The sequence below is a fragment of the Beta vulgaris genome, chromosome 1 (genome assembly GCF_026745355.1).
Source record: "Beta vulgaris subsp. vulgaris cultivar EL10 chromosome 1, EL10.2, whole genome shotgun sequence".
In the NCBI taxonomy this organism is placed as follows: domain Eukaryota; kingdom Viridiplantae; phylum Streptophyta; class Magnoliopsida; order Caryophyllales; family Amaranthaceae; genus Beta; species Beta vulgaris.
Window position 1 is genome coordinate 60,408,649 of NC_079202.1, and position 13,633 is coordinate 60,422,281.

At 35.8% G+C, this 13,633-nt stretch overlaps 1 protein-coding gene across 1 annotated transcript; it reads right to left on the reverse strand.

The window, feature by feature from the left end:
• Positions 1 to 3,363: 3,363 nt before the first annotated feature.
• Positions 3,364 to 12,640, reverse strand: LOC104886621 (tubulin gamma-2 chain). Its single transcript, XM_010671092.4, has 11 exons — positions 12,354 to 12,640; positions 8,666 to 8,866; positions 7,185 to 7,296; positions 6,538 to 6,938; positions 5,976 to 6,029; positions 5,798 to 5,902; positions 5,056 to 5,130; positions 4,894 to 4,938; positions 4,573 to 4,701; positions 3,793 to 3,897; positions 3,364 to 3,714 (listed from the first exon to the last, which is right to left on the reverse strand). Exons 1-11 carry the CDS (start codon positions 12,480 to 12,482, stop codon positions 3,646 to 3,648), a joined length of 1,425 nt encoding a protein of 474 aa, XP_010669394.1. The 5' UTR covers positions 12,483 to 12,640; the 3' UTR covers positions 3,364 to 3,645.
• Positions 12,641 to 13,633: the final 993 nt, after the last annotated feature.

Genomic DNA, 13,633 nt, shown 5'->3' on the forward strand with positions numbered 1-13,633 from the left:
AGTTTCCAGGGTTTGAGCTCCGAACGCCACAAGATGCCTCCTAGGGTCATAAGAGGTCATTGGAAAGGAGTCATGTGGCTTGGAACGAATATGTGCATGCTATGTTCATTTCATGACAATTTTGGGTTTCACGAGAAATAAACAAATGGGGTGTTCAGAGGCTTTTCAAGGCAATGCAAAAGGTTTCAACAACGTTACAAGTCACGTCGGTACTCCTAGGAATGTTTCGGGCGAAAATATGACCAGGCCTGAAAAAGCCTAAAAATGTCCCAAAAACAACCAAAATTGAAGGTTATAATACACGTTTTCGGACTCTCTCGGGGTCCGAGCTCCGAACGCCACGAGATGCCTCATAGAGCCATGGGAGGTCATAGGAAAGGAGTCATGTGGCTTGAAATGTATATATGGATGCATTTACGTTCATTTCGAGGCAATTTTATGTTTCACGAGAAATAAATAAAATGAGGTGTTTAGAGGCTTTTCGAGGCAACAAAAGTGGTAACAAACACCTGCGCTATGTTACGAGTCATGTCGACCTTCCTAGGTACGTTTTGTGATAATATGATCAGGCCCGAAAAAGTCGAAAAATGTTCCAAAAACAGCTATAATTGAAGGTTATAATACACGGTTTCAGACTTTCTCGAGGTTCGAGCTTCGAATGGCACGGGATGCCTCCTAAAGACATTGTAGGTCATTGGGAAGGAGTTATGTGGCTTGGAACGAATATGTGGACGTCTTTACGTTCATTTCAAGGCAATTTGGGCTTCACGACAAATGAACAAATGGAGTGTTTGAGGCTTTTCGAGGCTATGCAAATTGTGGCAAGGACCCGTGCAATGTTACAAGTCACGTATGGCACTCCTAGAAATGTTGTGCGAGTAAAGATGACCAGACTCGGAGAAGTCAAAAAGTGTCAAAAATAGCCAAAATTGAAAGTAATATAATACACGCTTTTGGACTTTCTCGGGGACCGAGCTCCGAACGCCACGGGATGCCTCCTAGGAACATGGGAGGTAATTGGAAAAGGAGTCATGTGGCTTGGAACGAATTTGTGGATGCCTTTACGTTCATTTCGATACAATCTTGGGTTTCACGAGAAATAAACAAATGGGGTGTTCAAAGGCTTTTCGAGGCAACACAAATGGTGCCAAGCAGCCGCGCAACGTTACAATTCACGTTGGCTTTCCTAGGAACGTTTCGGGAGAAAATATGACCAGGCACGGAGAAGTCCAAAAATGTCCCGAAAACAGCCAAAATTGAAGGTTATAATACATGCTTTTGGAGTTTCCCAAGGCTCGAGCTACGGACGCCACGGTATGCCTCCTAGAGATATGGGATGTCATTTGAAAGGAGTCATGAGGCTTGGAATGAATATGTAGATGCCTTTATTTTGAGGCAAATTTGGGAAATTAACAAATGGGGTGTTCATAGGCTTTTCGAGACAATGCAAATGGTGTGTAACACCCGCGCAACGTTACAAGTCACGTCGGCACTCTTAGGAATGTTTCGGGAGAAAATATGACCAGGCCCGGAAAAGTCCAAAAATATTCTAAAAAGAGTCAAAAAATGAAGTTTATAGTACACGCTTTCGCACTTTTCCGGGGCCCGAGCTCCGAACACTACGGGATGCCTCCTAGGGACATGGGAGGTCATTGGAAAAGGAGTCATGTGGATTCAAACGAATTTGTGGATTCCTTTACATTCATTTCGATACAATTTTGGGTTTCACGAGAAATAAACAAATGGGGTTTTCAAAGGCTTTTCGAGGCAACACAAATGGTGCCAAACACCCGGTCAACGTCACAAGTCATGTTGACTTTCCTAGAAACGTTTCAGGAGAAAATATGACCACGTATGGAGAAGTCCAAAAATGTTCCAAAAACAACCAAAATTGAAGTTTATAAGTAGTAAAAACCAAAGGTGACCCAATGCGATTAAAATTTAGCCGAACTAATACTACCTCCATTCTTTTTCTATTAGAACAATGTCTTTGGACATAATTTTTAAGGATTTGGAACAAATGAGTAGTTTAGCATAAGAGTAACTCTTTAATTAACTAGAGTAGGAGAGAAATCATCCTTAGAAAATAAAAGCATTAAGGCAAAGTGAGTAATTAATGATGGTTTTAATAAGATAAAGTTAGGGCAATATTGTCAATTAAAGTTGCTTTTTATATCAAAATTGAAATTGTTGCAATAGATGTGAAACTAACCAAAATAGTAATTATTGTAATATAAAAAGAACGGAGGAAGTATATCGTAATTTTGTCTCATGTACGAATCTATAATATGTAAACTTATGTGTATTTTAGGAGCTTTAGTGCTTTATCAATTAATACTGCCATACATCATCCATTCTAAAATAAGTAAGATGTTGATGGAGACTTTGGAATTAAAGAAAACAAAGAGATAGAAACAAAAAAATTGTGACCTATGTGCAGAAAGATTCGGTCTTATAAGAGACCGTCTAATTTTAATCTAAAATTAGGCTCTTTTTTTTTTGCAAGATGAAGGGGACTAACTTGAGGGGGAGATATGAGAAATTACTCAAATGAGTCATGAGGTTTGATCCCTATACCTCAGGGATAACATATGGGAGGCGATAACACTACTCCACTACCTCAAGCTCAATTAGACAACTATTCAAGTTCAATATTAAGGAGAGAACGTACCACTTTTTGAATACAATAAATAGTTTAAGCTATGTCGATTAACAAAAGTAAAATTAGCTTACATCAAGATTTGAACACGTGATCTCTTGTTATTATAACATGACACAGTTACCATCTCAACCAACTTTTAATCATGCTTTAAGTGTCCACGTTATTATATTTTAGTGAGAATGAAAAAAAATACATATTAAGTTCAGAAACACAATATCAATGCAAGGCAGTGCCCAAGCCCAAATACTAGTTGTGTAAATAAAATGTTGTAAGTTGTAAAGACAATTAGTTGACATCAAAAATTATTTCCATATGGTGTTGTGCTCATGGCCAAGTATATAAATTTTGCGCTCCTTTTAATGATCATGCTTTAAAGGCAAGAATTGTTAGCAATTCCCCTGTTGAAGTTTGTTTGGTACGAGTTCTATGCTGTTTAAACGGTTTCCATTTATTTAGTAAAAATGAAAAGTTGAAGTCCAATCATAAGGAGCTTCCCTTCTCTTGCTAAGGTTTTGGCCAATTCAGACCTCAATTAGGGTGAATTAGTGGTCATCCAGTAACCTAAGCAACCTCAAAAGATTTACCACCAGCTTTTTTGGCTCTATTAAAAATCCAGTGAGCCAAACTTAGCCCTTCAAACAAGTTGGCTGATTGGCTCTAAGTGTGATATCTTTCATGGTTATCCTCTACTTGTATCAAGATTCGTCCACCACTAAATGTCGGATATTCATATTTACAAACGGAGGTTTGACACTTGATAATGTCCGAATGTATGTGGCTTGTCTATCACAAGCGCCTGGACAAGCTAACACAATAAATAAAGATAAAACCTTGAGAGGCCACAACCGTCAAGTATACTTCCACATTTCTATACATATATAATGGCTAAATTGAGCGTGTAGATGATGCACATCAAACTCAAATGAAAGCTACTTAACATGAGATAACTGACGGAGCCGCTGAAAGTATAGATTCTGTCAGTTTTATCCAGCCAAGTTTGGATCTGCTAGTCCTGCAGCGCTGCCTTCCCCTGTCATAAGGTGGTCCGGATCCTGAAGCAACACATTTGTCAGTAATTTACAATGGGCAACAAATGGGAGAAAGAACTATCTCAGGATTTAATACAATACCTCCATTCCCCATTTGATGTAATCTGGGGACTCACAGGCCTTGTACTCGTCCACCAAACTCTCAATTATGTCTCTTGATTCATCAAATTCAGATAAATCATTGTCCTATTAATGTTCCAGCATATGTTAATTTAGAGCTAACACGCTTTACTGATAGGGTGTGGTTAACTTGGAAGCAGAATGCATGACTTCGAAACATGCTAGCATCACATTATCACATATCAGTATGCGGAAACTAATTAAACAACGACCATCTCATATACAAAAAACAATACACAAAGCATTGCCTATAAAATACAGTAGCCAAAGATGTTGCCATGTATGTATCAGATAGAATCAAACAGTGTCAAATCATGACGACCAAGATTTTAAAATGAAAATAATAAGAATAATCATGTACTGGGTATCAGAAATCAGGATGACCAAGATTTAGTTTCAATCATGACTCCTCAAGTTCCAGGTTGCTTATTCTGGTAGTTAGCACAGAGGTTTTGGAGAGAAAAGGCATGACCGCATGAGGTCATTAAGAACAAGTTTATTGTCATACAATAACAATCACATAAGTTTGCAATTCAATAATTTGGTAAAGAAATAATAGATTGCAAAAGAGAATGAAAAAGATTAATATACACATGAAAAAATATGAAGACTCGGACAGACAATCCTGGATGCTACTTCACAAAGCAAAAACAATAAAATGGCAAGCTAGAGTAAAATATTTAAAGCCACGGTAAGTCAACAATGTTTCTATCAGATTAATAGTAAACCATAGCTTCTTACAGCAAACATTGGGAACTTCCGGTAGTTGTCCAGAAAAGCTTGCTTCTTCCTCAACTTCTCGTATTGACTTAAGCACTTGCTAAAGAGATGACGGATGCTAGTGTGACTGGCCAACATGAGACCACTAACCTACAAGTATAATACAGAGAATTGCTACTTATCACTTACATAAGAAGATATATAAAGCTTCTATAATATTGTTATTGCTCAAATCTGAAGCAAAAAGAGACAGTGCAAAGCTAGAAAAATATAGTGTGTAAAACGCAATGGATCAAATGGGTGACAGAAAAACATATAATTCAACAAAATTTGTAGGCTTACCCTGTGTGCAGTCTGGACGTATGGTGATTTCCTAGACAGAGCAACCTGAAAGTAAAAGAAGTTGCAGGACAAAATAAATAAGAATATTACAAAAAGATAAAGGAGGTTTTACTGCAACGCTTAATCAGTTATTTCTTTATTAAGAAACGAGGGGAAAAAAACCTGAATGCTAGCAGGACCCCACTCAATGAAATTGACCAGTTTTCTTTCACGAATACGCTGCAAACTCTCATGAACCTGATCAAGACGAAACCAAAAATCAGAATTCAATGTACTTCAGAAGTTCTATCTTATATTCAGCTGATTGAAAGTTTCTAATAATAAATCCCACCCCAAAGTATAGGTCTCTTTTTCGTCCATCAATACATGCATCCAAAAAGAAATCGCAACTTCTACCAAGTGCTATTTTTTTTGATAGTTTATAAGGTATTGTATTAAAAGTAACACCAAGGAGGTGTCAAACCTATACAAAACTAGGTATAGAACGAATACATACATTCCTCAAAACACTCAAGCTTTCCATTCCAAGAAAGACAAGCGAATTATGGTAAATTTTGGTTTATTTATGAAAAAATGCGCAGTCCCAAGTCAATGTTACTTAATTCGCTAATCCCCCTGTGAATTGTGAATTGTGAATTGCGAATTGAGACAAGCAAATTATGATCAATTTTAGTTTATTAAAGGCACATTTTGGGCGAAATGTGAATTCAAAAGGCGAATTAGATAGCTAATTAGACAACACTGTCCCAAGTTGTACAATAAAGCAATAACTTCAGCATTACCAAATGAACAAGCTGTGCAAGTTCTCAACCAAGCAGAAGAATATGGACCAGGAAACCCTTAACCCACTCTGCATAACGCAGGCAAAATATATAAGCAGCAACCAAGCCAACCATAATGTTACCTGGGTAGGGTCCACCTCCCCTTGGATGATGTTTAAGATTGATATGTACTTTGCTTGACTAGCTTCTTTAGTTCGAGCATAAGAAGAAACCATAATATTCTTGGTCTGCAGAACAAATTATTGTCAGGAACACACCATTTACTATAGAAATTGAATACAAATGTCAAGCATCACATGCCTGAAGAAGTCTTCTCATGACATCGAGGACAGTAGTTTTTCGAATTAAATTTGCCTGCAAGAAGTCAGAAATAATATAAGCCATCAATTAAATTTTCAGGCGTAGCCGGCTAGCCGAGTAGATGAATGTCTAATTCCAATATTTTCATTTTGAAGACGATGACAGAAACAACAGCATCACGGAGCAATATTTTTCCAAAACAAAATGCAAGGCTCAAATACAATGTCATAAGAAATAAGACAGTACTGTCAGCAAGAGTATCAAGAAAAAGTAAATCTGAAAACCAGAACATGAGCAACAGAAAGGACAAATATTTCACTCTTATGTCGCAATGTGAATCAACAGAGAGCACATTGCAGAAGCCACAAAAAACGACTAGTATTTCATCCGTATTAGTTTTTCCAAGCTCAACATATTGGTTCGAATTGTGATGAGAAACAAGCAAGAGTGCAAGACCAATCTTTCAACAAATTTAGTAACTTCCACAAAAACAAATATATGCGTGATATAATTTTTTCCATGGAAGAAAAAGAATAAACCAGATCTACAGATACTTAATTACCTGGCGCTCAACCGTAAGCGGAGTATATCCAGTCATAAGAAAATGACATCTGGGTGTAGGAATCAAAGAAGCAAGAAGACCAACCAAATCATTGTTCATATATCCTGGATACCGCAATGTGGTTGTGCTGGCTGACATTACAGTAGAGACCAGTGAATTGGTTTGAGCAAAAGTAGGATTTGATAGATGAAGCCGTTCCACTGCAATTCTGTTTAAAGCAGTATTATCCAGAACAACAACACAGTCCGCATTGAGGGTCAAACGCTTAAGCGTCAACAAAGAGTTATAAGGTTGCACCACAACATCACTTGTTTCCATCTGATTAGGAAACACACTATACGTCTGTACTAGTTTTTTGCTGTAGCGATCATTCAGGGTTTCGAGGAGATATGAACCCATACCTGCAAAATATAGTATTGCAAACATGCAACAGATTAAATCACAAAACACCATTCATGTGCATGAGCTGAATCAGATCTGCAATCAGCCACATTTCAAAGCACATCAATGCTCATTATACTATTGTTTTATACGTATTTTAGTCTCTAAATTAATCCAAAGAACCTTCCAATTTATATCTCTATATCAAAGCTCACAGAAGATAGCAGAGTGCCAAATCTATAAATACAGCATTAGGTAATACTGACCTGACCCAGTTCCTCCAGCAATTGAATGGCAAAGAACAAAGCCTTCAAGACTATCACTTCCATCAGCTTCTCTATCAATCATGTCCATGATGTCCTCTTCAACGTTCTTTCCCTGAATGTACAAGAAGTCTACATCAAACAAAGACCAAGATAATAATAACATAAGGATTCGTATCCTAAACCTAATATAACGTGACAAAGTTAATGTAATTCCCACATGAATTTACAAAACCTTTGCATTAAATTCAATATCATATGCTACAAGCAATTATCAAGATATGATTAGTATTCACTTGAGCTCGCTCACGTCTACCTTAGAATTTGCTGCCCAGTTAGTGTCAAGTTTGATGGCATATCTTAGACTCAAGCTTTGACTAAAATACTATGTTATTTATCATATCCCTGATTATGAGCAAGATATCTTGCCCTCAACCTAATCATATCCTCCATCAAGTGCGATTGCCTTATTTACCGAAGGCAGAAACATTAGAATCCTCACAGCTCTAATACAATGAAAAGACCAGGAAAGGCTACATGGAAAAGTAGATTAAAGTGGCAATAAAATTTTCAGAAGGAAAAGAAAATCTCAAAATATCATGTCAACGTAATGGGAAAGCTAGTGAAGGGAAGATTTCGCATGCGCGCTTTATTTACACCTATGACCTGTACAAGAAAAGGCTTTGAGTAAATTTAGTAAGACTTATTAGAAAATGATGGTTGTAATTTAACTAATCCAAAATTGAAAAACTATAGATCAGAAAAATCTATTATACTAATGAAAAAGGTAAAAGAAGTTTGAAAGCAGAAAAAAATAAATTTTCGAGAAGATTAATGAGTAATGACAAACTAGCAAAGTAGCAAGCGTCAATAGATCCAAAGGAATGACAGATCCTACACATCAACTGACTCAATGTTTGCACCTTGTTTCATAAGTTTCAGGAAATAGAACAAACAAAGCCAATGCAAAAATCAGCCATAGATGCTTCATCAGGAAATCAAACTCATGAAAAAAATATTAAGAAAACTCTGAATGCAGATTGTAGCCGTATACATTTGCTTAAGTGCCTAAAGTTAAGATGCTCAACCATATAGATTGACACAATGTTGATAAAATGAATCTGTTTTTTCAGATCTTCAGAATGGGAAATGTGATTGAAGTTGCTAGAAGGTTGATGCTTTAAACTTCGGCGGGGGGAGCTTTTAAGACATATCCAGCTTTAGAAAATATACACAATATCAGCTACAGCTAAAGATGCTTCAACAGAAGTCCAACTCATGAAAACATATTAGAGATCTTAATCCTGCAGACAGGGAAAAGGAAGCTCTTAACATGTCTACATTGTTCTAGGAGCACACTTTAAAAATTTAACATCTAAGAACAAAAGCCTTCGAGTAATCTATTGAAAAGAAAATTTTAATGAAACTGGAGTTCATGTGTAGCATGAAAAACAATACAAGAGGTTTGGATATAAGAGGAAAACCTGATGATATCCACTGGCCCAATTGTTTCCAGCACCTCCTCCATGATCTGATACAAAAATGTTTTCATGATTGTAGAGATTCCGGTATTCACTGTTTTGTATACCATTAATTACTCTAGGCTCCAAGTCAATGAGTAATGCTCGTGGTATGTAGTGCTGGTCATCAGCTTGGTAGAAAAAGACGTCTTTCCTGTCACCTCCCTGTTAAAGTCAACCAACAGAAAGTTTTTAATAATCTGCATGGATCTTCACACTAAAATATTACGGAGCTTTTCCTCACAGATAGCCAAGTAGAAGTTTAAACTGCAATAAAGAACACAATATGAATTCACCATGCAATCATAGATGGCATTTTCACCAACAAGCAGATTTGAAGACACCCTCCATGTTAGATCAAAACTCCCTTTTCATACACTTTATGAAGTACATCATTTATTGCAGTGGGTTTAATTCCCAAATTAAAAAAAACAGTTGAATTTAGAATTCAAATCCTAGTATGAATTGCAGACCAACAATCAAAACACATACAAATTGACAAATGACAAATGTTGCCAATGAAATATTATATGGCTCAAATTTTATTTTATTTTTGAAAAGTATTACATGAAAGAGTATACATTATTAAGAGATGAAATCCAATGAACCAAAAGATACTGGGGAGAAGCAGAGAAGGGAGTACCAACCCAAGTACATAAGCTAACATTCTGTCTCAAAAATAATGGGGAGTAGCAAGTACATAGCTCAGGCTTAGGTTTTGTTCCATAACTAATGGGTAGAAGTGTGAAGCTAACCATCAAGGTATACAAAAAAAACTTCATTACATTCACTTGTAGATACACCCAATAAACTTCAATGTAAACTTGCATACTCCTCCTTGTACTCAGTGGCGGATCCAGGAATTGAGTCACGTGGGTTAGGAGTAGTTTGAATATAAAGTTCCAAATTAATGAGTTACAATTTTAGTTTGAATATAAATTCCAAATTAATTAGTTACAATTTTTCAAAGAAACCGGGAACTTTCAACAACTATATTTTTCAACAACTTATCAATTATTAAGAAAGTTTTCATCAAATCAACTTATCAATTATTAAGAAATTCTTCATTAAATCAAATTATCAATTAAGCGTTAAAAACTAAACTATATATACTTCCTTTGTGTTTTCTAGATGCAACATTTGCATTTTTGGTGTGTGGATTAAAAGTCAAATGTTGTATGTAAAAAAAAAGAGAGGTAGTATATGATATGAAATGATGAAACAAAGTATGAGACCTGAAAAACTAGCACACAAATATGAAATCTAGCTAAAATGACAATAATTAGCAACGAATCACCATTAATAAGTTACTTTATGTTAGTTTGAGTGATAATGAGCTCTGCCAAAAAATTTGTTTAGAAAGTATTGATGTATCAAATTCTTCCATTTTTTAAATTGGTATTCACATTTAGTTAACAAATGCACATAATTTTTTTTTGAATATATGAACATTAGTCCTTTTTATATTAACAAATTTCTCATTGCATATCATATAAATATTTGAGTAGTAACTAATTAAATACTTACTGCATGATTAATTGATTGTTTAAGCAAGAAAAATGGGAAGAGGATGGAAAAGAAGCCAAATTCATTAGCTTATATTGTATTTGTACTTGGTGGGAGGGAGAGATTTATAGATAAAAGGTAAGCTAAATATAAAGGGGGGATTCAAAAAGAAAGGGAAAAAAACCAATAATATAACATAAGCATGAATGGGGGAAAAAGGGGAAAAGAGAAGACAAAGATCAATAATATAACAAAAGCATAATGGGAGAAAAAAAAACAAGAGGAAAAGAGAAAACATAGAAATATAGCAAAAGCATAATAGGAGAAAAAAAAAACAAGAGGAAAAGAGAAATATAGCTGCAGCGAATTTCGAACCCACGACCTTTGGACGGAATTGAACTTAGGATTACATACATTGCCGCTGGGCCAAAGTACATTTCAATGAAATTATATGCCTGTATTGTTTATATTACATTTATATTTCATTTTCTTTTTTCAACTCTCCAGTTTTTTTTTCCGGATCCGCGTGGGTTCAGTTGAATTCACTCTGAACCCACGCTGGATCCGCCACTGCTTGTACTATAGAGCCAACACGAAGACATGTACCATTATAGAGAACACTCCTAAAAGCCAGGTTTGGGGGGCCTTGGAGCATACCAAAAAACTCAAACAGGCCTACGAACTAATATTGCCATCATATGATGCAACAAGTTCAAATTGAAGTAAATTCTAAGACAAATTGACGAGAGGTATAGATGAAGGAGCACTAACACCAATACATAGAGAAAAGTGAGTTACATCTTTAAATCACTTAGAAAACAGTGGATTATTCCAAATAGCCACAAATGTTGCAAATTAGAATTTAGTGTACTTCACCAAAATTCTCAAAGGAAAATTCAGTGACTTACATATGCGGATATGCCCAACAAAAAAAAAGAAAGGAAAGGTATGCACATAAGGAATTGCTGGAAAGTTGGGGTAGACACTAGGCATAGATATAAATAATGTTTAACAGCCAAAGGCTACCTAAAGGAAATTTTTCCCACAATCTATACTAAATGAACTCTCATTCCACTTCATATATCCATGTCCTATATTGAAAAATTTAACATCGACACAAAAAAATTGAGCATTTGACAATCAACTTGGGACCAGGATACGACCAGAGGCAGAACTCACAGTCTTTATAAATGCATTACCGGAGTGGCCATCAACTAGCAAGATATTCTACGTCTTCCATTATCCCAGTCAAAATACTCCAAAATTCTTAATTTTCATTATTGCAAAATGTAAATCCTATCAAAGCTACCTCCAACATATGAATGTCGAACGAGAGATCAATCAATCTTCGGCATAGGAATTCACAAAAATTCATTCTAACCTAGATAGAAATGAATTTCAATTCCTTAATTCAACAACAAATGAAGAAAAGCAGTGGCAGTCAATTTGCAAAATGTAAATCCTATTAACAGTACCTCCAACAAAACATCGATCAATCTGCGGCATATAAATTCACAAGAAATCTTTCTAACCTAGATAAAAATGAATTTCAATTCCTTAACTCAACAACAAAAGAAGAAAAGCAGTGGCAGTCAATCTGCGACTCCAACAAAACATCAATCAATCTCCGGCATATAAATCTAAAAACATTATTCCTAACCTAGATAGAAACGAATTTCAATTCCTTAATTCAACAACAAATGAAGAAACGCAGTGGCAGTCAATTTGCAGAATGTAAATCCTATTAACGCTACCTCCAACAAAACATCAATCAATCTCCGGCATATAAATTCACAAAAAATCTTTCTAAACTAGATAAAAAATGAATTTCAATTCCTTAATTCAACAACAAAAGAAGAAAAGCAGTGGCAGTCAATTTGCGAAATGTACATCCTACCAACGCTACCTCTAACAAAACATCAATCAATCTCCGGCATATAAATTCACGAAAAATCTTTCTAATCTAGATAAAAATGAATTTCAATTCCTTAATTGAACAACAAATGAAGAATAGCAGTGGCAGTCAATCAACAAAACCCTGCATTTTGCTCTCAGTTCAAGAAAAACGCAGAAAAATGAAATCAAATTCTCGTTACAATCGCTATTGATCTGAAACTGATAAAAAAAGAAAAGGAAAAGGAAAAACCTGAGTAGCGAAATCTTCGAGAATGCCATCTTTGCTGATGCCGTGTTCTAGACAAAGCTGTTTCCAGAACTCCATGCCGATTTGATTCCCGCATTGTCCAACTTGAAGCGTTATGATTTCTCGAGGCATTTTTTCTGCCGGAAAATTTCTAGGGTTTTTGGGGGATTTCTTAGTCTCAGTCTCACTTTCTCTCTCTGGCGCGGAAGAGCTTTTGAAAAGAGAGGGAAATTTTGCGGAGAGAGAAAAAGTTAAATGATGACTGAGAGTGATGGAAGGGTGGACACTAGGGGACAATCATTTCACGTTTGTGCGAGTAACGGAGTAATCACTATACGATCTACGAAGCAACGTTACTCATCTACTCTCTCCGTCCCAATATACTACTCCTTTGGCTTCATTTTATAGTCCTCGTTTCACTTTGGATACGGAAATTAAGGAAAAAATGATTTTGTAATTGTATTAGGAGTTGTATTATATTATACTCAATCAGTGAGAGTGGAAGAACATTAAATGGAGGTGTCAAAAACCCATGTGAAAAGGTGAGAGGGAGAGTAAAAAGTAATGTGCAAAAACGAAAACAAGAGAAATAAGAACAACATATTGAGACACCCAAAATGGAATAGGAAAACTATAAAATGAGACGGAAGGAGTAGTATTTAACACCTCCCAAATCCCAATAGTTAGTTTTGTAAGCAGTGGCGGATCTAGGATTTTTATATAGGGTGGGCCGAACTCGTGACTTAATGCCTAGTATATTGGCACTCCAACCACCTACTCCACCCTATCGCATATAGGTTACTTATAGTTATTTTGGATCATGAGGTGGGCGGAGACCCAGGTAGGCCACCCCCTAGATCCGTCCCTGTTTGTAAGAGTACTGTACAAAACAATGCTACTCATCTACTCCCTCTATCCCATAATGGTTTCAACTTTTCCTAATAGTTGGTTTTGCTATTGGTGTTGCCACAAGCTTTTAGGGTGATAATAAAGCTCAATTTCATCCTTTAACAACTCTCTAGTTTTAATCTTTGTAGTGAATGAGATTCATTGCAAGAAAATGTTAGTTGTGATTTTCTTTTCGTATCTTTTCAATTAAACTTTGTCAGAGTTTTAAAGGCCACCTTATGGCTATTTGTAGGCATGAATATGATTTTTAATAGTTTTTAATGGCCCTAAAATGCATTTTATATGGTTTGTTGCCTATGCACCAAGAATATTTAAATGCGTATTTATAACCTTCAAAATTGATTATTATGGGCTACTTCTAGATTTTGTTACTT

Excerpts from the sequence above, each read along its gene's own strand:
- LOC104886621 (XM_010671092.4), bottom strand. The coding sequence starts at position 12,482 with ATGCCTCGAGAAATCATAACGCTTCAAGTTGGACAATGCGGGAATCAA. Across the intron at positions 3,898-4,572 it reads GGAAGTTCCCAATGTTTGCT|GACAATGATTTATCTGAATT; the intron begins GTAAGAAGCTAT and ends GAACATTAATAG. Across the intron at positions 3,715-3,792 it reads ACATCAAATGGGGAATGGAG|GATCCGGACCACCTTATGAC; the intron begins GTATTGTATTAA and ends GTGTTGCTTCAG.